Below are 27,759 nucleotides of genomic sequence, written 5' to 3' on the forward strand. Positions count from 1 at the left end.
TTTTATTCACTTTCTTCCTCCTCTCTTAATCTGCCTAACTCAAGCTCATGTTCTCTTAGTTTCCCAAGCAGAGTTGCCATGTTCATTGTAAGATCCTTGAAAAATATTTGTAAGTTAAATACTAGATAAAAAAAAGTGAATAGTAAATTGTGAATAGTAAAAGGTGAATAGTAAAAAGTGAATAGTAAAAAAAATATTTTTGGAAAGGATAAGTGTTCCATGTAGCTTTGAGATCAGAATTTATCAAATTGCAAATAAAAAATTATTTTTGTAATAGTAAAATGAATAGTTAAAATGAATAGTAAAAATGAATAGTAAATTTTTTTGCTATAAATAGCCAAGGGGGGGAGGCTGAAAATTTACACCAAAGAACTTAGAAAATTTTTGAGAGAAGAGAGTTGGAAGAATTTCAAATTTTGCAAAGGGGATATTCTGGAAGTTTTCAGAGGACGAGGGGATTAAGTCTGTAATAGAGGTAAGGGGAGCTAACTTTGAGTATTTCTTTTTGTATTATCTTGAGTCTTGGATATGCTATATTTTGCTTTTTCTGATCTTATATCTTGAATATGGAGTATTTTGTTTCTGTATGATCTTAAATTTTAAATGAGAGTATGCTTTGTGTTGATATCCAAGTGTGATAGTTGTAAAATGTAATGTTGATTATGTTATGCCACTTGTATGTTATTAGTTGTTTATTTTTTTGTATTTTGGAAGGATTAGAAATTGTCTAACCGGCTCTGCCAGATTCAATTTCTTGTTTCCCCAAACATTCTATTGTTTTCCTTATTTAATTTTATTGTATTTTGGAAGGATTAGAAATTGTCTAACCGGCTCTGCCAGATTCAATTTCTTGTTTCCCCAAACTTTCTATTGCTTCAGTTATTTATTTTATTGCACTTTTGGAAGGATTAGAAGTTGTCTAACCGGCTCTGCCAGATTCAACTTCTTGTTTCCCCAAACTATTTATTGCTTTACTTATTTATTTTATTGCATTTTTGGAAGGATTAGAAGTTGTCTAACCGGCTCTGCCAGATTCAACTTCTTATTTCCCCAGACATGTATTGTTCTTGTTATTTAATTATATTGTATTTTGGGATGAATTAGAAGTTGTCTAACCGGCTCTTCCAGATTCAACTTCTTGTTTCCCATGAATTTTTATATTAAGATTATTCTTATGATTGTCAAATATTGTATTCTTCTATGACCATTTATAGTAATATCTTATTATGGGTAATTGTTTATAATTATCTTGTATGAATTCTATCATGAATGAGTTTCTTGGCTGAAATTGATCTTGTTGGAAGATCTAGAGTAAGGATTCTGTAATAAAATTGTATATGAGTATTAAATAGATGTAGTGATACTATTTGAGGTTGTTGTAAGACGAAGTAAAAATATTAAAATTAGGCATTTTAGATTTAGAGCATAAGCGAACAAGGTAGATAATTTAAATAAATAAATTGTTAATTATTGAAGGCCTCCCTTTGTTGGTAGGATAGAGGAACCTTAAAAACCTGAGTTGGCACATCCCTGATCATAGAGCAGCCCTGGCCTGGTCCAGTCAGTTGTGACTAGTCATATGTGTTGGCGTCGAAGGTGAGTTTGATGCGTTCAGACATCTGGGTCCTCTCCGGTGACCAATTGGGGTAAAGAAAGATCTCTAATAGAAATTAAAATAAAATAAGTTAATTGGAGATGCATAAAATTATCATGGTAAAAACTTCATATATATTTTATTTATCGTTACATTGAGTTCAGACTTTAATACGTAGTGGCTAAGATATGATGAAATGTTTTGGCTGATCTATGAATCTTTAATTGGTGAAAATATGTTGAGTTATACTCGTTACGGTCAAAAATGAGTTTATAATATGAAGTATGATAGCTGGCGATATGTTTAATTTATTGACACCAAAATAGGTTATTGTCAAATTATGATTAGAGAATGAACATGATTGAGTTATGTGGAGAAGAGGTTATGAATTGTTGATTTGATGAAATGTTGGAGTGGATAAGAGAGTATGAAATGTTGATGTGATGAAATGTTGGAGTGGATATAAGAAATTATTGCTTATGAAATGATGTTTACTACGGGAAGTAGTATGTTCGGTTATACCATGAGAGCTTGGTATGAACAAAGTAACACCTGAGGTTAATGAAAGCAGGCAGCAAGTGGTCTGACCATAAGGCTTTGACATAAATATGTGGTTCATAAGTTTTATAGAAGCAGGCAGAGAGCGGTCTGACCATAAGGCTTCAGAGAGTAAGAGATAGTATACATGTGAGGCTTAAGGAAGCAGGCAGAGAGCGGTCTGACCATAAGGCTTCGTGAGTAAGCATAGTATAAATTGTAAGGTTTATGAAATTGAGGAAGATGATTTTGATAATGATGAATTAATGACATCGGGTAATGATATTTGAGTAATTGTAGAAATAAGTGATTAAACTATTCTTATTACAAGTTTAATGATTGATTTGATATGGTTGGCTTACCCTTATTTGTTTATGCTATGATCATATAACTCATGTTATATGTGATTAGATAATGTTGCAGATGTGGTTGAAAAAGCTTAGAGATGAGAGAGATGCGGGGAAAACCTTTCATGGATTTTTGTAAAAAGAATAAATTTGTATTGGGAAGATTATGTTGTGTAAAATTTAAAAGTTGAAATGTCAACGGTGAAGACTATATTGTTTAAAGTTTGTAAGTTTGGTATTGTACTTTGGAGTAATTGAAATAAAGTTTGATTGTTTATATGAGATATCGAATTAATTTAGTCTCTACTATCAGTAATACCCTTTAAAATATTTGGGTGTTACATTATGGTATCAGAGCAATGGTTTTCGAAAGTATTTTGGGACTATGGGGAGTGAAATTATTATTCTTAGTAAAACTATTAATTGTTATGATGAAAACGACTATTGGAGGAAATTGATATCATATGCTAAATTGTATTGTTATCTTTTTGAAGAAATCATTTAAACTCGACAAAGATGCAGCAACAACAAGTTGATCAAGTACCTCAAAATCATTCTAGCTTGAATGACTTCTTAAGGCATGATCCAACTAAATTTAATGGGGAGGCTACTCCGGATGAGGCTGACTCTTGGCTAAGGCAGAACGAGAAGATTTTTCGGGTAATAACTTGCTCAGAAGAACAAAAATTAACTTATGCATCATTTCTTTTGGTGGGGGAGGCTGAATATTGGTGGGAAAGTATGCAACAGTTGATGACGGTTCGTGGTGAGGCTGTGAATTGGGAGAACTTTAAGATAAGGTTCTTGGAAAAATATTTTCCAAACAGTGCAAAATTTGCAAGGGAGGCGGAGTTCCTGACCTTACAACAAAGGAGGTTATCAGTACAAGAGTACGTAGTAAAATTTAATTATCTCTCGAGGTTTTATACTCAGAATATCACAGAAGAATGGAGATGTCGAAAATTCGAGGGAGGACTAAGGCATGAACTGAAGAAGGTACTTATGCCATTGGAAATACAAGAGTTTCCAGCATTGGTAGAGAAAGCCAGAATGATAGAATTATTGGAGTTTGATCCAAGTAGAGTTTCCAGACTTGCCAAGGGAGAATCTTCAATGAAATTCAACAAAAAACCTTATGAAAAACCACAATTATCATATCGAGGAACAGTGAAGTGTTTTGAGTGTGGAGGGGCACATTTCAGACGTGACTGCCCTAAACTTATTGGGGAAAAAGTTGAAGGGAAGAGATGTTTCATCTGCAATGATCCGGGACACTTTGCTAATGTTTGTCCAAAGAAAAAGAAGGTGGGAGAACCACAACAACAAGATTCTGCTGAAGTAAAGCCCCGGGCAACAGGGAGAGTATTCGCAATGTCTGCAGAAGAGGCTACTAAGCCAGGTACATTAATCTTACACACCTGTATGTTGTTAGGAGAATGCGTATATGTTTTGTTTAACTCTGGAGCCACACACTCCTTTATATCCCTAGCATGTTTAGAAAGACTCGGATTACCGATGCTTGATCTAGGGTGTGAATTAGTAGTTTCTACACCAGCATCGGGACCAGTTACGACCAGTTCAGTCTGTGTCGGATGCCCGATCCAAATTGCAGGACGCAAGTTCAAAGTGAACTTGATCTGCTTACCCCTTCAAAATCTAGACATTATTTTGGGAATGGATTGGTTGACTGCCAATCACGTTCTTATTGACTGTGGGAAACAAAAGATAGAGTTTCTAAATTTGAACGATTTAGAACTAAGCTCAACTCGAGTCGTTGCGAAGGATATCAAAGATGGAGCTACCTGCTTTGTGGTGTTAGCTCAGGAGAAAAGAGAGAATACTGAAGAACAAATCATCGGAATACCTGTGGTAGAAGAATATGTTGATGTTTTTCCAGAAGAAGTACCAGGTTTACCACCTAGTCGAGAGATCGATTTCACAATAGATCTAATGCCTGGAGCTGGCCCAGTTTCTATGGCTCCATACAGAATGGCTCCTGCCGAACTAGTAGAGTTGAAAAAGCAAATCGAAGATCTGCTGGAGAAGAAGTTTATCCGTCCAAGTGTGTCTCCATGGGGAGCTCCTGTATTGATGGTGAAGAAGAAGGATGGAAGTTCAAGGTTGTGCGTGGATTATCGACAACTGAACAAGGTTACAATAAAGAACAAATATCCTTTGCCAAGAATCGATGATCTATTAGATCAGTTGAGAGGAGCAGAGGTGTTTTCAAAAATTGATCTCAGATCTGGGTACCATCAGATTCTGGTCAAGACGGAAGATGTGCAAAAGACGACTTTCAGATCTCGCTACGGACACTTTGAGTACGTGGTAATGCCGTTTGGCGTGACGAATGCTCCAGCGATTTTTATGGACTACATGAACAGAATATTTCGGTCATGTTTAGATAAGTTCGTGGTAGTATTTATAGACGATATTCTTATCTATTCAGAGAATAAGGAAAAGCATGCAGAACACTTGAGGGTGGCGTTGGAAATTTTAAGAAAACATCAACTGTATGGGAAACTGTCAAAGTGTGAGTTCTGGATAGAGAAAGTACAATTTTTGGGTCATGTGATTTCTGCTCAAGGAATCTCAGTGGATCCAACAAAGGTGGAAGCTGTGCTAAAGTGGGAGCGGCCGAAAACTGTAACTGAAGTACGAAGTTTTGTAGGATTAGCCGGTTATTACCGACGTTTTGTTGAAGGGTTTTCCAAGATTGTAGGTCCTCTAACTCAGTTAACTCGTAAAGATCAACCATTTCTGTGGACTGACAAGTGCGAAGCCAGTTTTGAGAATATGAAGCAACGACTAACGTCAGCACCAGTATTAATCATTCCAGACTCTAGCAAATCTTTTGAGGTGTACTGCGATGCGTCATATCAAGGATTGGGGTGCGTCCTAATGCAAGGAAGGAGACCTGTAGCTTATGCATCTAGGCAGCTAAAGGCGCATGAGAAGAACTACCCAACGCATGACATAGAACTTGCAGCAGTAGTATTTGCATTAAAGACATGGAGACACTACCTCTATGGGGCAAGTTTCCAAGTTTTTAGTGACCATAAGAGTCTAAAGTATTTGTTCGATCAAAAGGAGCTGAACATGCGACAAAGAAGATGGATGGAATATATGAAGGACTATGATTTCGAGCTTTTATATCACCCAGGAAAAGCCAATGTGGTGGCAGATGCATTGAGTAGGAGACAAGCTCAGATAACAACAATGATGGTGAAGGAATTAGAACTGTTAGAAAAGTTACGTGATATGAACTTGAGGTTGCAGTTAACCCCAGATCATATATGGTGTGGTCATTTAGTAATCACTAGTGACTTCTTAGAACAAGTGAAGGTTGAGCAGTCGATGGATCAAGAGTTGCAGCAAAAGATCAGGTTGTTGGACACCGATCAAGTTAAGGACTTCGTTCTAAGTAAAGATGGCATCCTTCGATTTAAGAACAGAGTGTGTATACCTGCAAAGAGTGAATTAAAACATTTAATTTTAGACGAAGGCCATAAAAGTCGTCTTAGCATACATCCAGGTATGACTAAGATGTATAAAGACCTGAAAGAGTCATTTTGGTGGAATGGAATGAAGAGGGATGTGGCCGAGTTTGTAGCAGCCTGCTTGGTGTGTCAGAAGGCAAAAGTGGAGCATCAAAAACCGGGAGGGATGTTACGACAGTTAGACATTCCTCAATGGAAGTGGGACAGTATCTCGATGGACTTTGTAACACATTTACCAAAATCATAAAAAAAGGTCACGATTCTATCTGGGTTATCGTTGATAGACTAACCAAGAGCGCTCACTTTTTGCCCATTAATCAACGTATGTCTCTAGAAAAGCTGACGGAGTTATACATCAGGGAAGTAGTGAGGTTGCATGGAATACCTACAAGCATTGTGTCAGACAGAGATCCAAGGTTTACTTCAAGGTTTTGGCAGACGCTACAGAAGGCTCTGGGAACGCAGTTGAGGATGAGTTCGGCTTATCACCCTCAGACTGATGGTCAAACAGAAAGGACTATTCAGTCTTTGGAGGATTTGCTAAGAACTTGTGTATTAGATCATCTTGGAAGTTGGAATGAGATACTACCATTAGTAGAATTTACTTACAACAACAGTTATCATTCCAGTATTGGTATGCCACCATATGAAGCTTTATATGGAAGAAGATGTAGAACCCCGTTGTGTTGGTTTCAAGATGGGGAAGCACTAACAGTGGGACCCGAGCTATTACAGCGAACCACAGAAAAAATAAAATTAATTCAAGATCGGATGAAAGCAACTCAAAGTAGACAAAAGTCATATGCCGACAAAAGAAGAAGACCGTTAGAATTTGAAGAAGGAGATCATGTATTCTTACGAGTAACACCAACTACAGGAGTCGGGAGAGCTATCAAGATGAGGAAACTGACACCAAAATTTCTCAGACCGTATCAGATTCTCAAAAAGATTGGGCCAGTGGCTTATGAGGTAGCATTACCACCTGGATTGGCAAATTTGCATAACGTTTTTCATGTATCCCAACTGAGGAAGTATATTCCAGATCCAAAGCATGTGTTAGAAGTTGATGAAATTCAGGTCAAGGAAAATTTAACAATGGAAGTTGGACCAGTGCGTATACTAGATGTTCAAATGAAAAAGCTAAGAGGGAAAGATATTCGCACAGTAAAAGTACTTTGGAATGAAGACACACAGGAAATGACTTGGGAATTGGAAGAATTTATGATAAAGGAATATCCATATCTCTTTTGTAAGTAATCTTTTGTTAGATAGTCTTTGTTTAAATAAATAATTTTCGAGGGCGAAAATAATTGTTGTTGGGGAGATTGTAAGATCCTTGAAAAATATTTGTAAGTTAAATACTAGATAAAAAAAAAGTGAATAGTAAATTGTGAATAGTAAAAGGTGAATAGTAAAAAGTGAATAGTAAAAAAAAATATTTTTGGAAAGGATAAGTGTTCCACGTAGCTTTGAGATCAGAATTTATCAAATTGCAAATAAAAAATTATTTTTGTAATAGTAAAATGAATAAAAAAATGAATAGTTAAAATGAATAGTAAAAATGAATAGTAAATTTTTTTGCTATAAATAGCCAAGGGGGGGAGGCTGAAAATTTACACCAAAGAACTTAGAAAATTTTTGAGAGAAGAGAGTTGGAAGAATTTCAAATTTTGCAAAGGGGATATTCTGGAAGTTTTCAGAGGACGAGGGGATTAAGTCTGTAATAGAGGTAAGGGGAGCTAACTTTGAGTATTTCTTTTTGTATTATCTTGAGTCTTGGATATGCTATATTTTGCTTTTTCTGATCTTATATCTTGAATATGGAGTATTTTGTTTCTGTATGATCTTAAATTTTAAATGAGAGTATGCTTTGTGTTGATATCCAAGTGTGATAGTTGTAAAATGTAATGTTGATTATGTTATGCCACTTGTATGTTATTAGTTGTTTATTTTTTTGTATTTTGGAAGGATTAGAAATTGTCTAACCGGCTCTGCCAGATTCAATTTCTTGTTTCCCCAAACATTCTATTGTTTTCCTTATTTAATTTTATTGTATTTTGGAAGGATTAGAAATTGTCTAACCGGCTCTGCCAGATTCAATTTCTTGTTTCCCCAAACTTTCTATTGCTTCAGTTATTTATTTTATTGCACTTTTGGAAGGATTAGAAGTTGTCTAACCGGCTCTGCCAGATTCAACTTCTTGTTTCCCCAAACTATTTATTGCTTTACTTATTTATTTTATTGCATTTTTGGAAGGATTAGAAGTTGTCTAACCGGCTCTGCCAGATTCAACTTCTTATTTCCCTAGACATGTATTGTTCTTGTTATTTAATTATATTGTATTTTGGGATGAATTAGAAGTTGTCTAACCGGCTCTGCCAGATTCAACTTCTTGTTTCCCATGAATTTTTATATTAAGATTATTCTTATGATTGTCAAATATTGTATTCTTCTATGACCATTTATAGTAATATCTTATTATGGGTAATTGTTTATAATTATCTTGTATGAATTCTATCATGAATGAGTTTCTTGGCTGAAATTGATCTTGTTGGAAGGTCTAGAGTAAGGATTCTGTAATAAAATTGTATGAGTATTAAATAGATGTAGTGATACTATTTGAGGTTGTTGTAAGACGAAGTAAAAATATTAAAATTAGGCATTTTAGATTTAGAGCATAAGCGAACAAGGTAGATAATTTAAATAAATAAATTGTTAATTATTGAAGGCCTCCCTTTGTTGGTAGGATAGAGGAACCTTAAAAACCTGAGTTGGCACATCCCTGATCATAGAGCAGCCCTGGCCTGGTCCAGTCAGTTGTGACTAGTCATATGTGTTGGCGTCGAAGGTGAGTTTGATGCGTTCAGACATCTGGGTCCTCTCCGGTGACCAATTGGGGTAAAGAAAGATCTCTAATAGAAATTAAAATAAAATAAGTTAATTGGAGATGCATAAAATTATCATGGTAAAAACTTCATATATATTTTATTTATCGTTACATTGAGTTCAGACTTTAATACGTAGTGGCTAAGATATGATGAAATGTTTTGGCTGATCTATGAATCTTTAATTGGTGAAAATATGTTGAGTTATACTCGTTACGGTCAAAAATGAGTTTATAATATGAAGTATGATAGCTGGCGATATGTTTAATTTATTGACACCAAAATAGGTTATTGTCAAATTATGATTAGAGAATGAACATGATTGAGTTATGTGGAGAAGAGGTTATGAATTGTTGATTTGATGAAATGTTGGAGTGGATAAGAGAGTATGAAATGTTGATGTGATGAAATGTTGGAGTGGATATAAGAAATTATTGCTTATGAAATGATGTTTACTACGGGAAGTAGTATGTTCGGTTATACCATGAGAGCTTGGTATGAACAAAGTAACACCTGAGGTTAATGAAAGCAGGCAGCAAGTGGTCTGACCATAAGGCTTTGACATAAATATGTGGTTCATAAGTTTTATAGAAGCAGGCAGAGAGCGGTCTGACCATAAGGCTTCAGAGAGTAAGAGATAGTATACATGTGAGGCTTAAGGAAGCAGGCAGAGAGCGGTCTGACCATAAGGCTTCGTGAGTAAGCATAGTATAAATTGTAAGGTTTATGAAATTGAGGAAGATGATTTTGATAATGATGAATTAATGACATCGGGTAATGATATTTGAGTAATTGTAGAAATAAATGATTAAACTATTCTTATTACAAGTTTAATGATTGATTTGATATGGTTGGCTTACCCTTATTTGTTTATGCTATGATCATATAACTCATGTTATATGTGATTAGATAATGTTGCAGATGTGGTTGAAAAAGCTTAGAGATGAGAGAGATGCGGGGAAAACCTTTCATGGATTTTTGTAAAAAGAATAAATTTGTATTGGGAAGATTATGTTGTGTAAAATTTAAAAGTTGAAATGTCAACGGTGAAGACTATATTGTTTAAAGTTTGTAAGTTTGGTATTGTACTTTGGAGTAATTGAAATAAAGTTTGATTTTTTATATGAGATATCGAATTAATTTAGTCTCTACTATCAGTAATACCCTTTAAAATATTTGGGTGTTACATTCATGGTAGGAGGTCTCTAGATTTTGAAATTGCATTGACTTTTGGTTGCCAGTTCCTGCTAAGACTTTTTAGGATCTCGATGTTGATTTCTTTTTTTTTATCAAAGTTCTTCCCAAGAGCAGTAAGATGATTTACAATGTGTGTAAACCGTTTTTAAACATCATATATATTTTCTCCAGCCTTCATTCTGAACCATTCATATTCCTGGATAAGCGAATTTTTCCTAGCTTTTTTAACTTCATTTGTATCCTCATGTGTTACCTCAAGGACATCCCACATTTCTTTTTGTTGTAATGCAAGTTGATATCGCGAAGAATTCATCAATAGTCAGTATATAGGAAATGATGTTCCTTTCCTTCACATCATAATGTGCTCTTTTGCTTTCATCCAAACTCCATTCCGAGAATATCGTGTTCACAGTCTTGCCATCAATCACTTTAGTAGGCTCATATGGACCATTGATTACAGCATCCCAAAGACCCTTGTCAATTGATTCCGAGAAAATCTTCATTATGATTTTCCAGAAGGGGTAATTTTCACCTGCAAACAGTGGTGGTCTGTTTATAGATACACCTTCTCCAAAAGTTTAAGAAGTATTGGCCATCAGTAAAATTTAATCGATTATATTGAAAAACCTAACCGATTAAAATTCGAGTAAAGTTCGAATTCTCATCTCTAGTGCCAATTGTAGAAAAAGTTAAGCCAATACTCTCAACCAAGAAGGAGGGGGGTGAATTGGTTTTCCCCTTTAAAAAAATGTTCTTTAAAAAGCTTTTTGAAATCTTTGAAGTTTTCTTGGAATGAATCCAATCAAGAATAAGAACAATGTAAAAGTGTAGGGATAGAGAGACTCACACAGTTGGTTATACAGGTTCGATCCACTGCCTACGTCTAGTCTTCCTTCAATCAACCTTAGATGAAGGGATCCACTATATTGATAGAGTTATTACAAGAAATACATATAGAGAACAATCCTCTCAATTGTATTCTCCTTTCTAACTCAATATCAATTATAGCAACCTAAAAAGATCACCCACTTTTTGTCACCCGCAGAGCAGTCCCAACTCTAAGTCCTAAAACTTCACCAAGTCCTCTTCTTAGCTGCATCAATAGGGACACAATCAACCTTGATTGTAGATAACACTGATCTAAAGAAGTACACCTCAAAGTGCAGAAATGATCAGCAATGTTGAAGCACAATGTTCTTGCAAGAATCTTTAAGTATTTCCTTCCAGTGAAGCAATCTTGATTTTCCAAGAAACTCAGGACGTTCTTGCAATTAAAATCTCAACAATCAAGTTAGTTATGAAAGTTATGAATCATAAAATTGTTGAATACAAAGAACAATGCATATATTTATAGATTTTTAAACTATAACGCATTTTAATCGATTAAACAATTAATGTAATATGTTAAGCTTTTCCTTTAGCTTTACCAGTTTTACATTTGCACAGGATTTAACAGATTAAAAGTGCATGTAATCGATTAAACATATCATACAAGTCACAAGATTCAAAATATGACCGCTATTGACCGTTATGACTTTCCAAGGAAAAAGTTTTAACATAAAACACACTTTAACCGATTAAAAAAATAACATAATCGGTTAAGTTTCATTGTTAATCAATTTTGAAAACTTTTTTCATTCAGAACACTTTAATGTACTCAACAATCAAGTACTAGCACAACAACGTGTTTTAATCGATTATTCACCTAATGTAATCGATTAAAACATAGTCGTTTTGCCCCTATTATGCATATACTGAAATCTGATGAAATCTAACAGATTATACAAACATTTAATCGATTATTTCATACAGATATGCAATGTGTTTTGCCCAATGATTCATTATAAATCAATGAATGCATATATCAATTAGTTCAAGCACAAATATAGATATGATCAAGCAAAAGTTTTGTCATTTTGTTGTGCAAGAAACTATAAAACATTTATTTTGTCATCATAAAAAACTCATATGTGAAATATGGGTTTAGTTGTACATAGCTCCCCTATCAACAAAAAGATTATTTATTTATTTTAAAAAATAATAATTTTACGTTTAACTTTAGTGACAGAAAATATATTTATTATGTTTTATGAAATATATATTATATACCAAACTAAATAATATATATATATATATATATATTGTTTAAAGAATAACTTTTAAAAACATTGGAAAAAGCTTTAAAATTACGAGTTTATCTGATACTTTTATAAAAGTTCCTTCCTTATGAAAAGTGTGGGGTGATAAAATATTTATATTATTTTCACTAGAGAATATCTATACGAACCTACAAAATACCAAATTGAAAATGAATCCTTAGAACTCTAGATGAACCAAGAATGACTAGGAGAAACATGATCACACATGCAACAATACAAGATTATTCTAAAAATAGATTATTAACCGGAGAGGAAAAAGAGTTAAAACTTACTTGTTCTATTCTTGAAATTGATCGGATAAATGTGGAGATAACTCAGTTGTGATCTCCTAGAAACTTCTTGATCATCAAACAGATGACTAAGGAATGAAAAATCTTAGAGAAATGTGAGTGAAAGAAAAGATTTTAGAGAGATAAAAAAGTATTTAAGTGATAAGACGAGTTTAGAAAATTCGATTTATATTTAAAATAAAATACTTGATCTCATTATTTTAATATACCTACAAACTCTAATATTCTATTTTCTAAAAAAAAATATTTAGAGAAATACAAATTATATTATACTTAACATTCGTATTAAAACATCTTTGAATATATAAATATTTTTTTTACGAGAAACAATTTGAGTTAGAATACAAAATTATTTTTTAACTATTAACAACTTTCAATAAATTATTAAAATTTAGTTTAGGATTAAAAACTAAAAGGATAAATTAAGTTAAAAATATGATAGATACCAAACTCATTTGATTTTATTACTAAGTTATGAATATTTTTATACTACATTGTTTATTTTAGTTATTATACCATTTCTGCTTCAAAAGTATGCTATTTCGTACTATATTTTAATTGATAAAACGGCCATATCATATCCATTTAAAAGTATTCTATTTTTATTATATTTTAAATTAGATTGAAAATATATAAAAATGTAGTATAAGATGAACACTAAAATACACAATATAAAACTATAAAACAAAAATCCGTAAATAAAAATAAAAACAAAAAAAATTAAAAATACTAAAAAATATATTTGATTGATTAAACAAAATTAAATTTATACAAACTACCGTATAAAACTGTATATTTCTGTTATTTTTTATCCTTAATTATTTCAACAAATAACTTCATTAGATATTTATGATTTAATAAGATAGCAACTGAGCATTGTTAAGTTACTAAGTACCAATTTTTTGTTGCAGTTAATTTTTTAGTCTCTTAACAAACCATATTAACATTTAGAAAAGAAAAAAAAATAATTTAATTTAAATATAATAGTAAGAATGGAAGCCTCACTTTCCAAAATTCAACTTCTACTTATAATTTTGAATCAAACTCTACAAAAATTCACTGATTTTGTGAGAAGTAATGAAATCAAACTAAATTTGTAACAACTTGGGATTATTTGGTAGTTTGAAATATTTTGTAGATAACTTATCTTCTATTTACTAATTTTTTAGAGATAAGTTTATGATATGAAAATTTGAGTTAACCTTTGATATAAAATAATTTGTCAGAGGTTCTTGTGGGTTGTACTCTATCTGTCATCGACAACATCACTTGCGTCACCTTCGTAAACACATTCCTTCCAATCATCCATCCCACTTCCACAAATTCCTTTTAATTCCAACCAAACCCTTCACTTCTCCAAATCTTCTACGCACTTTCTTTTTCCTTTTCTGGTGTCTGATCTTCTGCCTCCAAGGTCTGATTTTTTTCCCCTACCCTTCTGGGCTGTTTGCTTTTCAATCATGGTCGAAGCTTCATAACTTGATTTTATGGTGTATTTTGATTTGGGGTTCTTGAGTTTTCTGTAAATTTTGTTTCTTTTATTTTATGTCTTGATTCGGTGCCGGTTCCCATAGATCGATGGGTTTTTTTCATGCTTATGAGGTGGTGGATATGTGTGAGCTGTGAATTGCCCTGTATTCATAATCTGGTACCTTAAAAGTTTGTAATTTTTTATGTGGGGAGGTTGAAATTTAAATCTGATGTTGCTCGAAGGCGACTTTGAGAGGATTTGTGTGAGGAACTTGATGTGGGGTCATGGATTCTTAGTTTGTCAATTATCAGTAATTTTATGTTTGTGTTTTGAAGATTATGGACTTGCTGAAATTTTGTTTTTAATATGGGCATAAGACCAATGTAGCATTACCCCCCATCTTGCTGAGTAAGGTTTTGTTTGTTTCTATTTTTGTAGTTGTTTATGTATGGTGTTATGCTGAGTTCCTTAATGCCTATTAATTTATCAAATATATGTGGAAATTTACTTCAACATCGAAAATTTTGTAACTAGCTTAAGGAGTGTCAATATATATATACATACACACATCATTGAAATATGAATTTTTATGCACATTTTCTTGGGATTCAAAGTGAAAGGAAGAAAACAATGCAGTGTATAGTCTTGATGCTTGTAGTACGTGGTGATAAGTACTTTGAATTTTCAATGAGTTCAGCGTGTGGTTGAAAGTGGAACTAGTGGTGTTGCTTTATTTTCAAGTCGGTATCATGTTTCAAGTCTGAAACTAGGTTTCTTTTTCTCTGTTGTTACCTTTTCAGATCTTGCCATTTGGGATTTTTCACCGGAATTGGAAATGGTTAAAAGGTTCGTTTGCCTTGTGATTTATTATAATGACTTTATGATGGATGAACTAAATGGAATTTCTAACTGATTTATTCTTGGAACAGTTATGGAGTGTTCTGATTTGCGAAAGATATCATGTTGCAGTGCTTAGAGGGATTAAAGTCTTTATTTGCTTCCATATTGAGATGTTGTGATCTGGACATATACAACCAGCCGAGAGGCCTTGAAGATCCTGAACTTCTTGCTAGAGAGACAGTGTGTACGTACTTACCCTTACTTTATGGTTATAATTCATTACTTGTCATTTTCGTTCTTACATAATTAGATTACAAATTGATTCTGATATTTCAACCTGTGTTTTTACTGAGAATATACACTTCTGAATTCCTTTATCTTCTATTATTCCACCATATTTTGAGGTAATTTAATTAGTGGCAGTGAAAATTGCTGTTAGGAAATAAATACGTTATTTTTGTACTAGAAAATAGCAATATATTTCTTGTATGTGCAGTCAGTGTAAGTGAAATAGAAGCACTTTATGAGCTCTTCAAAAAGATCAGCAGTGCTGTTATTGATGATGGCTTGATTAACAAGGTACATAGTTGAGCATTTTCCAACACCGAAAGAAAGTGCATGTCTAATAGTTTTATTTATCATTCTTTATCTATGCTGTTAATTCTATTGTTCTATTTTGTCATTTACTTTGGGTTTAGTTTTAGAAACTCTATCAGATGTTATACTCAACTTTACATATCATTTACAGGAAGAGTTTCAGTTAGCATTGTTCAAGACAAACAAAAAAGAAAGTCTTTTTGCCGATCGGGTATTGCTTTTGTTTCATTTTATTGATTTCCTATGCTAATATCTTTATTTTGACGCATGAAAGTGTCTTTCCATGGTCATATCAGGTTAATATACACAGATGCACAGAAAAAAAAACTGGTTCTATGTCTAATGCTTATTGTAATGACTGAAATGTTTGTAGTCCTCCCTTTTTTGTTATATTATTGGTCACTATGTTCCAAGGCAACCTTTTTAGCAGTTTTACAACTATATCAATCACCTTGTCTAGTCATGCTCATTTCTAGATGTTCAGTTGTCTCTCTATTCTATAATTTCTTCTCATTGGTCTGTGTATAATACTGCATATTATGTCACTAGTCCATCATATTTTTTTAGACACACTAGCTTGAATAGTTCACTGAACATGAGGATTGTGAAAATTATGTTAAACTTATGTACCTTGAGAAGGGATGTCATTTTAAAAATTAGTCTGTGCCTGTTTGTACATGTAACTAAAAGAATGGCATATTTAATGCAGTACGAAATAGTTAGTTTACTTGCCCACAAGTAGTGTATGCACACAATGCATGCTATGGTATTACAGCCTTTTAGCTTACTATGCAAGCAAGCAAGTGTTATATTTTGTAGATTGTTCAACAGAAACTCATGCAGAATGAATTCTTCTCTAATTATGTTAGGTATTTGATTTGTTTGACACAAAGCACAATGGAATACTGGGTTTTGAAGAGTTTGCTCGTGCTCTCTCCGTTTTCCATCCAAATGCCCCCATTGATGATAAGATTGAATGTATGTTGTAAGGTTTTTCTTTTTGTACAATTATTAGTTTAGCATGAATTTTGTGTTTACAATGCATAATTGAAATCAAGTCTTCAATTTTCTGCACTGACCTTTTTAAGCAAACAAAACTAAACCCATATGATATCATGTTTCAGTTTCCTTTCAACTGTATGATCTCAAGCAGCAGGGTTTTATTGAAAGGCAAGAGGTACTTAGTCAGTTTTCTTTAATTCTAATTTTTTTTCTCTTCATTCAAGACAAGCCTGATTTTTATGTCTTTTTATGCAGGTGAAGCAAATGGTTGTAGCTACTCTTGCCGAATCTGGCATGAACCTATCAGATGATGTTATAGAAAGTATAATTGACAAGGTTTTACCCCATTCTTCTATCAACTACATTTCTAAGTTCTAACTGTGTCCACTAGTCTCAAGAGTCTCATTCTCTCTTTTTGATAACTCACATGGATGGTTTTAACATAAAGTTTTGGATTTTTGTAGACCTTTGAGGAAGCAGATACAAAGCATGATGGCAAGATTGACAAGGAGGAGTGGAGAAACCTGGTTCTGCGTCATCCATCACTTCTGAAGAACATGACCCTTCAATATCTCAAGTAATTATTGAATTTATATTTTTCTTGTCAATTTCTGCATTACATTTTCCAGAGTGTAAATAGTAAAATAACTCTTAGAAAGATTATACTTAACCCAACTTCACAAAACCAACTTGTGAGGTGAATATTGTACCCATTTATATATATATATATATATATATATATATATAATTTAGCACTATTCCTAATTGATGTCGGACCTCCAACCCATCTTCTCCTGCTAAGGAATGAACATAGCAGTCTAATAGGAGTTCTATAATGGTGTCATAATAGTTCTAAAAAACTTGACTATGATTGATTCTAATATCATTTTGAGTTTATGTCCAACTTAATCTCACAAAGCTGATGGGTAAGGTGAGGATTGCATCTTGCTTGTATATTATAATTTGGCTGTACTCTTTATTTATGTGGGATCACCAACAATAACATTGATCTTTATATCTTTATAACTTCTCATCATTAAATCTCTGTTAAAAAAGTATGAGAGTTGCAAAGTCTTGAGTTAACTTCAGCACATTTGGTATTAGTATACTGCTAATATTTTTTTATTTGTCCTTTGTCTTTCACTGGAGTTTTCTGACATCCTATTGAATGTGTTTGGGCAGGGACATCACCACAACATTCCCAAGCTTTGTATTCCATTCACAAGTAGACGATACTTGAAGATAAATTCTCCAATGGTTTCATCCTTTTGGGTTGCAGGGCCGCTTGTGTAGAAAAGGGCATGCCACTTTTACCATACATTTGTTACATCTTTGAATAATATATTTTATTTTGTGGATTCTTTTGCTGGCTTTCTTTATCATTTTTTTTTCTTCAAATTCCGGACAGATTTGGTTCCCATTTTTCAAATCTAGGATTGGAAGGTTGTGTAGAGTTTGGTTTAAACTGTGATTTATATTTGATATTGATTGATGAAGATGGTGGAGATACCCAAATATTTAGAAACGCTTATGTTTAGACAATGTATTTTAAGATGGTAGTTTATTTATTTTTGAAGAATTTGAAATGTTTTATGATAAAATATTTTGTTTGAGTAATAAATTTTTTTAAAAAAATTAAATTCTTTCATGAGAATAATTGGATTACTTAAAGTTAAAGAATTTTAAACTTCATCTAAAAAAGTAAGAATTTGGAATTCCTTTATTCTCAAATTTATATTTTAGTCTGTGTAGTTTTGGTTGATTTTGTTCTATTCAATTTAGTTTGACATGATTTTAACCTATGTCTTATCTCAATTCAATTGAACTTAGTAGGGTTTATCTCAAACTCAAATGGGTTTAATTTAATTTGGATTTGACTTAAGTTATACCGGGTGATCTTATGCTAACTTGACTCAATCTAGATTTGCATTGACTCATTTTTATATATGTTTAGATAAACTTGAGTTTGACATAGATAGATTCAACTTGACTTGGATTAGCTTGGTCTTGATTGAATTAGACTAGACTTGGTTTTAATTATGAAGTTGGTATGAATTGATTGAATTAGGCTAGACTTGGTCTTAGTTGTGAAATTGATATGAATTGACTTAATTTGAGTTCAAATCAACTTGATTTAGATGTATTCAACTTGATTTAAGTTTGAGTTAACTTAATTTGAGTTGGATTTGAGCTAGTTTGATTCGATTTTAACTCAAAAAATCGTTATATAATAATCTAAAAATTGCAATAAAAAAGAAAAAGAGAGGTTTGAGATGATTTAGATTTTAACTCAATGTAAGTTTAGACTAATTTGATTTTTGATCAATTTAACTTGATTTTTTTGAAGGAAGTATCAATCTAACCTTAGATGAATTCAACCTAATATTATCTTATTTAAGAAGTTTAACATAAACTGAGAAAAATATTTACAAATATAAAATAAAAAAAGCTTGAAAATATTTTATAAAAAGAAAAACTGATTATAAAAGATAATTAATATTTAATATTAATATTTTTAATTTTAACAATTATTTGATATTTAAATAACTTTTTGAATTTATTGATAACTAAAATACTTTATTTAAATAAAAAATTTGAATAGTCTTACCTAAATAATACATTTGAAAAATAAAATAATTTAAAATAAAATAAATTTGAATTCAATGTATTTTAATGTTTTAAAAGAATTGAATTTCTCCATCAAAGAGAAAGTAAAACCTTATTATTTAATGTTTTAACTAAGTTTAAACATGTTTGAATTATTAAAAATGGAAAAACCTCACTCGATTCTTAAAATAAATCATTCTCTTGTAGTTGCTTATTTTGGAAATGTTTTAGTGCTTTTTTATTTCAGAAATATGGACGATAACAATTTTTGTACCGAATTAAGAATTATACATCCAAATACACTTTAAAAAACATGTAAATTAAGTAAAATAAAGAAAAACAATTTCACATTGTGTCATTATAACTTGAAAAAGCTAGAGAAAGAAAATAAGTTCATAAAAAAATTAATACAAACATTTAATTAAAAAGATCAAATATTATATATGTACATAGTGGGTATGGATCGCGTGACTATGATATTAAAATTTAGGCTTTTGTTTCGTACAACCTTATAATTACTGTCTGCACCCCATGTAATAAGATAGTGCATAGCATACTATAAAATTAATGAGAAAGACAATTTCACATAAAGTAAATTGAAGTTGTTCAATAATAATAATAATAATAATAATAATAATTACTATTTTTATTATTATTTTCAAAACACATAATTAGTTTAAAAAAGTTGCATGAAATCTACGTTTCTTTCAATGGTTATAGTAACATCTAACAATTATTGTTTGTTATTTATCAAACTCTAATTTTACTTAAATTTTATAAATTTTCGAACTTCTAAAAATAATTATACCTCAAATGCATAATAAAACTTAATATTTAAATAAAATTAAAAATTCAAATGGTTAAATAAAAAAACAAACCAAGTTCACTTAATTTAAAAATAAAAACTTAATTTACTTAAACAAAAACCTCGGAGAATCAAACTCTAACACAGTAAATTTAATGGATACAAAATATAATTAAGTTAAAAAAAACCCTATATTTGTAATAGAAAAATGTATATTTTTTTAACAAATGAAAAATAAAAAAGACAAGAAATTAAAAAAAATATACTCTAAAATCAAATTTTCTCTTTTTTTTTGTCTAATCAAATAAAAAGAATGAGTACAACATTATGATATTTTCTCACTGTTTTTAATTTTGCTTTTTCACTTTGCATTTATAATGGAAGTTGCAAACAGTAACTAATTCTGGGCTTGGTGGGTCCATACCCATCAACAAGTACCTTACTTTTGGATAGAGTCATATGATAATGCTTTTTGTTTGATAATTGAAATTCAGTGGCCACACAAGTATCAACCTTAATTCTCAAATTTCAATTTGAGCATGGCAGTTTTACCTTTTCTCTTGGTTCCATCTCCATGTGCTGCTTCTGTGCATGCATCTCCAAGGCATGAAATTTCTTTCCAATCTCATTTTTCTTAGTAATTATGCCCAAATGTGGATCTTCTCTGTACCCTTGAAATACGTATTTTACATTAATATAATAGTTTATTGTTCTTATGTTTACATTCGTTTTCCACTGTTCTTATGAATTGCTATAATTATTTCCTGGTAATGCCATCAGTTAATTGTTGGTTATATAAATTCCGATCTGTATTTTACATCATATTTTACCCTGCAGTTTTTAGCTCACTAGTTTTACCGTACTTTGTATTGCTCCGATTATATTCTCTTTGGAAATAGAGTTTCTATCCTTTTATTATATCCCATAAGTGCATCATTTGATTAAAGCTTGCCAACCGATGTCTGGATTTTAATGGATTTCATTCTACAAACTGAGTTTCAAGACAAATGCCAGATATTCTTCTTTCTAGAGAAACTAGAAACATACCATGAAAGTAAGTTTGCTATGGTAAATTGAAAGAGGCCAAATGGTAAACCTTTTTGTGAGAATCAATCCAATTTTTCAAACATTATGCTTGAAGATAGAAGACACACCCAATCTAGGGAGGGGGTCACCACCCTAAAGGAGAGGGGTGGTCATGTAATGGAGAGGGCTTCTCTGATTTATTGTAATGGGGAGAGTTTCTCAGGACTGTGCAAAAATGTTAATGTGTTGAAATGAAATGAACTGTTTTTTAGATGGTTTCGTGCACATAGGCAAGAGGTTCAGAATCATTCATGTCTTTCTCTATTTTTCTTTTGTGATGGTGCTTTGTGTTTATCTTATATCTTTGATCCTCATTATGAAAATGGATTCTTCTAATGCATAAAGTTATCATCATGCTTCTTGAGAAGCATCTTTGTTGACCAAGTGCTTAACCTCTGATAAATCCAGGTGCTTGGAGGATGCAAAACTCAGCTATGATGAGTCTAACAGAGTCTCCATGTTAACAGTGAAAAGATTTTCAAGAAGGATGGTTCTTCAGTTTCTGGGGATTAATCACATGATATGGCATGCTTCTCCTGCTTTGGCTGCACCAATTATGCCAGACATGAAGGAACCTGAATTCATACGGTTTGTCTGTCTTTCTTCCTTTTTTTAACCTAATCTAATATTGTTAAATGAAAACTGTTAGTGTATCATGATTTATGATTTACTATTTTTTATGTGAAGCATCTAGGACTTTGAAGCTACCAAGTGGAGTGAGAATTCAAGGTAAAGAATTTTACAACCTCCCTACTATATTCCTTCAGTAAAATGAAGCATGTTTGTATGAGAGAAATTGTTGATGCAAAAACACTTTGAGGATTCACACTTTTCGTTCTTGTTTGATGGAAAGACCAACAACCTCATTATCTTTTCATTTGAGTGTGTATGTGTTTTTTCCCACATCCCATTGTAAGATTAAGCAACACTTGATTCTTCCATGTTTCTTCAAATATACGAGTGAATATACTCGATTCTTGATAAAATCATTGAACTCTAATAGATTTTAGTGATTTTGCTATTCTTTCGTATTGAACTAAATCAAGCTATCAATACAAGTCTTTGTACATAAATAGGTATTCATATCAAGTTTTCAAATTAGATATTGTTGAAGGGGAAGGACCAGAAGCACATAATGGAGATGTGGTTAAATTCAATTGTGTATGCAGGCGTGCAAATGGATACTTTGTTTTCAGGTAATTGCAAACTGAATTTTTCATTTACATGATATTCCACTGATTTCCATGATTCAAATCATTATGGTATTCTAATACACACAACCATTCAATTTCTAGTTCATATTTTCCCCCTTAATTTCCCTTAAACCAGTTTATCTGACCCAAACCTGTCTTACTGTTGCATGGTTTCATACTCTAATTCATGATAGTACAGTGGACCAATTCAGTGGAGAAAGTACACCTGTTACACTTCCCTTGGATGAGAACCAGGTAAGTTTTTTTTCATTCAACTTGTATGTTTACCATTCAAATGTAAATGAGGTTGTATAGTCTCTTTTTTTCCAGCATATAGATGTATTAGAAATAGTTCCTTAATTCTATGGAAAAATATAGCATCCCAAATTTCACTTCCTAAAATCTATAATTAATGTAAATTACATAATTTAGAATAAACCTCATTCCTATTTTATTGAAAATCTCACTAAACAAAAATAAACATTGTTTTACTAACAAACTTTATTAAAAAAGAAAAATCTAAGACTAAAAGATTATTCTAAATGTCTTTCGATATTGACCACTCTTCTCCTAGTGTCGTACATCTTTCCCAGCACATGTACTATCATCTACTCCCATACAGAATAAGATCATCACATATGAAAATCACAATCACAAACGGGTAAGCAAACGTAAACATATAGTTGTCATAACAATAGTTCATTATTTTTCTGCATTTTAGAATTTAACAGCTTCACCAATCAACACATGACAATAGTCATAAAAAGATTATGTTATTGATCACTTGACATTCAAATTCTTGGTTCTTGTTCTTTTGAAAACAATTATGAGGTCACATTATACTAATTGCATTGCATTTGTATGCAGATGATAGTGGGCTTAAAGGAGGTTCTCACAGGCATGAGAGTTGGTGGTATGTTCCTCCATGGCATGTATAAAAGTTGTTATATATGTATTTTACTCCAAACTTTGGCATGCAATCTATCTATACATAGGTTTATAACATATGCTTTCATAAACATAACAATGGGCATGACATAAAAATAACATGTTAAATTAAGGTCAATTAATTAATGTTATCATTGTAGTTATTGTTCTGTGGCATTTACTTGTACTTTTAGGAAAGAGAAGAGCACTGATCCCACCTTCAGCAGGATATGTAAACGAGAACTTGAAACCAATACCTGAAGAGGTTAGATTAGATATTCTTTTAATTGCTAAGGTAAATTCTCAATAATTGTTATATTTGATTGTAATAGTAGATTGCAAAGTGTGTTTTTGTTAATTGCAGTTTGGCCCTCGTCGCAGCCTTTTTTCTCATGCACAGGAGCCGTTGGTTTTTGAAGTTCAACTCCTGAAAATTTTGAGCCCTCCAGTTAATTAGTTATGCTTATTATTTTTTTTTTTCAATTCTACTTTCATTTTTTAGATATCTTAACTGCGCTCATTATATTTAAATTATACCAATTGAATACCTTAGATGTTACAAATATGTGATTTTATTTATTTTTGAATAATTATGTAACTTTAGTATGTCATAAATCAATATTATGTAAACCCATTTTAATTGATGGAGGACCTAAAATAGTATAATTGTAGTATTTAAGGGACCTAATTAATAAATTAGAAATTGAGAAACTAAAATAGTACATGTAAGTTAAGAAGAAGAAAAAAACTAACTTTGAGTGTATATGTTGCCTTTGCCATGAGAATCGTTGTTTTGGTGTCAAGTAGGATTATACCATGATTACGTACAATAATTGATCAACATAAAAAAAATATCAATCTAAGATATAAAATATACTCACTACATTGTTCATTACACATTTTCAATCCGAATAACTCATCATCATATTCTCAATTTAAAATGATATATAACATTTACAAATTACACATGAATAAGTGTTCAAAACAACATGAATCATCAACTCAAAGTAATTTGTTTTTACTAGTAAAACCAACTTGAACTTCGTATGTGAAGAAATTTCCTTTTATTAACTATGACAAATTTTATTATAAAAATTTTCTTTTAGCTTTTCTCTACTCGTTATCTTAATATATGTGATTTTATACTATTTGTAAAACTAGAATATCACATTTTCTTAACAAGCTTTTATATTTAATATCACAACACAGGGATTATGATGTCATTCTAAATATCGAGATATAATCATATCTTAAACCATCATATCTTATAATATACATCTACTCAATATGAATGCATCAATTTGTTAAAATAAGATGATCCAACATTGTTAAGATTAAACAATCTATATACATCTATCAGTCTAGTGTGTATAAGATCACTTAATGATGATAACAAATACTATAAATGATGTGAATTAATATTTTATATATATCGAACATGTGTGTTCATGTAGCTAAATGTCTTGCATTTTTGTCTTTGATAAAAAGTATATGGAACTTGTTTGAAGTTATTAGATGATATCTAATATTTCAAAATTCAGTTTGAATTCAATTCTAATGTACTTAATATCATCATATTTCTTTCTAGATAATCAAATATATGTGAAAGATTTCATAAATGAATTATATATATATATATATATATATATATATATATATATATATATATATTAATTAACTAATTAATTAAAGTGTTTTAAATGATCAACGGTCTCATTATATCTCAATATGGATGCACATGATTTTTAATTAAATAATCTTATTTGCATTTTATTTTTCTTAATTGCATATACCTGTTTATACTTTTGAATTGTTTCCTTTAATAGAATTGAAAGTTAGTGTTTGAAGATCTTATCGAAACTTTCTTTCTTGAGCATGAAAAAGAGGAAGCAATATGTTTTAAAGCTTATACACATTCTCAAAATCTAATAGATATCTTTTTTGAAGCTTGAACGATCATTTTCTAGACAATATATAAATAATTGAAGTTGAAAACGAAGAACAAGAAACGAAAATAAGTTACACAAACACAAGATTCATAAAGTACTCTACAAGTCATTATATCATTTGTTTAGTATGTTTAAAATTGTTTGATATTAAACAACTTAGTATAGTATTATGTGAAAAAGAGTATAAGGTTTTGTTCACCTTCTCTTCTAGAGCTTATTGTTCTAACACAATTCACACATTAATTCATCAATTCCATATATACACATATAACCAAATGATAAAACTTCACCTACTTTAAACATATATTTACAATAAGAATTTGTTGTTTGAGTGATCTAGCTTTACAAACAAGAAAATACTCCTCACTTAATACTTAAATAATGTATATATAAAATATTAAATTTTTGATTTAATACATCATTTGGTCCCTAGTTTGGAGGGTTGTGTTCAAAGTCGTCATACCTTTTAAAAAAGTTTACTATTGTCCTATATTTCGTTAAAAAACAGTTTAAATGGATCCTTTTGGCTTACGACATTAAAAACATAACGGTGCAATGATGTGACAACAGTGAACTGTCCAATTTTGTATGACGCGACAACTGTGACCCAATTGATGTGGCCAGAAACCCTAATTTTCCTAAGGCCAGAAACCCTTGTGCCACCACTGTGAAACCCTAGTCGCCGCCGCCGCATAACGAAACGTGCCACCACCAAACCCTCAGGCCACCATGCCGCCGTCACCACCATCAACATGGACCTACAATTCGAAGTAGAGAAACTATGACCTGTGCAATGTTTATGCGAGAGAGCCTTCATGATTCTGCACCTTGACTCGTGGTAGCCCATGGTGGCGCAACGCATTTGATCAGCGATGAACGAAGAAGAAGCTCTCATTCTAAGCTTTTGCTCTTTGCAAAGAAGACGAAGATGAAGGACACATGAAGAGGCTTCTTGCACGATGCATGAAGGCACATTGTTTCTGTGTTTCTGGCTTGTGCAATTTGCAGGTTGGTGTCCATGGATGCTGCTTGAGAACTAGGGTTTCTGGGATTTGGGTAGCGATTATGTATGTTTATGGTTTGCTGCATGTGTGAATTGGGTTTCTAGGTGTCGCGGTTGCGATTTTCTTGTTCATATTTGAGTTGGAATTTCTAGTTTGCAGGTTAGGGATTTCTATTTAGTTCTTGCTTAATGGTGGTGAGGTACGACGCATGGTGGAGATTTTGCCCTGATTACTGGCGACGCGGTTTAGGGTTTCATGGTGGCTAGGGTTTGGTTGGAATTAGGCGATTTGTGTTTGATTTCTGGGTTTTATGTTGCTTTTCTTTGCTTCGAATTGTAGGTCTGTGTTGATGGTGGTGACGACGGCATGTGGCTAGAGGGTTTGGTGGTGGCGCGTTTCATTCTACGACAGCGACGGCGGCTAGGGTTTCACGGTGGTGGCATAAGGGTTTCTGGCCTTAGGGAAATTAGGGTTTCTAGCCATGTCAATTGGGTCAGAGTTGCCGCATCATAAAAAAATTGGACAGGTCATAGTTGCCATATCATTGCACCGTTATGTTTTTAACGCCGTAAGCTAAAAGGACCAACTTGAACTATTTTTAACAAAATATGGGACAATAGTGAACTTTTTAAAAATGTATGACGACTTTGAACAAAACGCCCCAAACTAGGGACCAAATGATATATTAAACCTAAATTTTTATATTGAAAAAGAGAAAATCTCCCCTATACATCCAAAAACACAATTTTTTTAATGCAATTTTAGACTATTTAGATACATAACATAATAAATTCAATAATTCATTATTGATTAAACTAGTTAATATCAAAAGTAAACTTTAGAAACTTCAATACGAAATTCTCCAATTAATTCAAAACAAATTATGTAACTATCTACAACACTAAAATAATTTTTTATTAAGTTGTATTTTTCAATACCATTAACAACTCACTATAATAGAGGTAACTTGTTTTGTAAGAAAATACAATTTTATCTCCTAAAAGATTTCAAATATATTGAGAAAAACTTAAAAACTTCAATTTATGAAATTAATATCTCCCCTTATTGAACACCAAAAAATTATTCATATTCCTTATTTAATTTGGACAAACGAATAAACAGTCTCAAATATGAAGAGAAGTAAAAAAAAATAGCAAAATTCAAATATAAAAAAATGAGAAACATAAATTAATATTTTAATAAATTTGTGATGGCATGAATTTATTAAAAGAAAAATTTGCTAAACATATTTTTGTCGATTACGACTATGTTGAACATAATCATAAAAATAACTAAATATGAGCCTTACCTTTTATAAAGAGTATTGAATATTTAAAAGTTTAGACAAATATAAAATTTTAGACATAAATTATTGTAAATCTATTTATAATTTTTTTTTTGAAAGATGATTTCCTTTTGTTTTTAATTTTTAATTATACTAAGACTTTGGTGTGAGAAGAATGATGAAAGTTTCATAAATAAATTGGAACGAAGTACATAATAAAAAAGAGTTGCAAATTTAGATAACTCCAATACTTATTTTGTTTTTATTTTTCATTTTATTACATTTTTTGTCCTTCAATTTAAATTGTATGTGATGAATAGGATAGAATCCAAACTTACAAACAAGGAAAAGTATTATTTTTCTAACATGATTGTTTTTTTTCAGTCAAACAAATCTAGCACTCATTTTATTTCGAAGTGCTTGTTTACAGTGGCATCTTTTGATAATTTAGGTTTTCATATTGTATATTTCTCAATTCCAAAAA

The 27,759-nt window shown here is 31.6% G+C and overlaps 2 protein-coding genes across 2 annotated transcripts; both read left to right on the top strand.

Annotated features, from left to right (window-relative positions):
* The first annotated feature begins 13,745 nt into the window (after positions 1-13,745).
* On the top strand, positions 13,746-17,915 carry LOC108341069 (calcineurin B-like protein 3). Its single transcript, XM_052878650.1, has 10 exons — positions 13,746-13,923; positions 14,781-14,826; positions 14,910-15,064; positions 15,317-15,399; positions 15,569-15,628; positions 16,287-16,395; positions 16,542-16,594; positions 16,675-16,755; positions 16,884-16,996; positions 17,602-17,915. Exons 3-10 carry the CDS (start codon positions 14,941-14,943, stop codon positions 17,657-17,659), a joined length of 681 nt encoding a protein of 226 aa, XP_052734610.1. The 5' UTR covers positions 13,746-13,923; positions 14,781-14,826; positions 14,910-14,940; the 3' UTR covers positions 17,660-17,915.
* Positions 17,916-20,305: 2,390 nt separating this feature from the next.
* LOC108321912 (peptidyl-prolyl cis-trans isomerase FKBP16-1, chloroplastic) lies at positions 20,306-23,681 on the top strand. The gene is made up of 8 exons (XM_017553820.2): positions 20,306-20,435; positions 21,326-21,505; positions 21,612-21,646; positions 22,020-22,113; positions 22,305-22,365; positions 22,978-23,023; positions 23,232-23,302; positions 23,402-23,681. Exons 1-8 carry the CDS (start codon positions 20,371-20,373, stop codon positions 23,492-23,494), a joined length of 645 nt encoding a protein of 214 aa, XP_017409309.1. The 5' UTR covers positions 20,306-20,370; the 3' UTR covers positions 23,495-23,681.
* Positions 23,682-27,759: the final 4,078 nt, after the last annotated feature.

This window comes from Vigna angularis, chromosome 6 (genome assembly GCF_016808095.1).
Source record: "Vigna angularis cultivar LongXiaoDou No.4 chromosome 6, ASM1680809v1, whole genome shotgun sequence".
Taxonomy (NCBI): domain Eukaryota; kingdom Viridiplantae; phylum Streptophyta; class Magnoliopsida; order Fabales; family Fabaceae; genus Vigna; species Vigna angularis.

Coding starts and splice junctions, on each gene's coding strand:
- LOC108341069 (XM_052878650.1), top strand. CDS start 14,941: ATGTTGCAGTGCTTAGAGGGATTAAAGTCTTTATTTGCTTCCATATTG. Junction 15,629..16,286: donor AAAGTCTTTTTGCCGATCGG/GTATTGCTTTTG, acceptor TAATTATGTTAG/GTATTTGATTTGTTTGACAC. Junction 16,396..16,541: donor CATTGATGATAAGATTGAAT/GTATGTTGTAAG, acceptor ATCATGTTTCAG/TTTCCTTTCAACTGTATGAT.
- LOC108321912 (XM_017553820.2), top strand. CDS start 20,371: ATGGCAGTTTTACCTTTTCTCTTGGTTCCATCTCCATGTGCTGCTTCT. Junction 20,436..21,325: donor TCTGTGCATGCATCTCCAAG/GCATGAAATTTC, acceptor TGATAAATCCAG/GTGCTTGGAGGATGCAAAAC. Junction 21,647..22,019: donor AAGTGGAGTGAGAATTCAAG/GTAAAGAATTTT, acceptor TTTTCAAATTAG/ATATTGTTGAAGGGGAAGGA.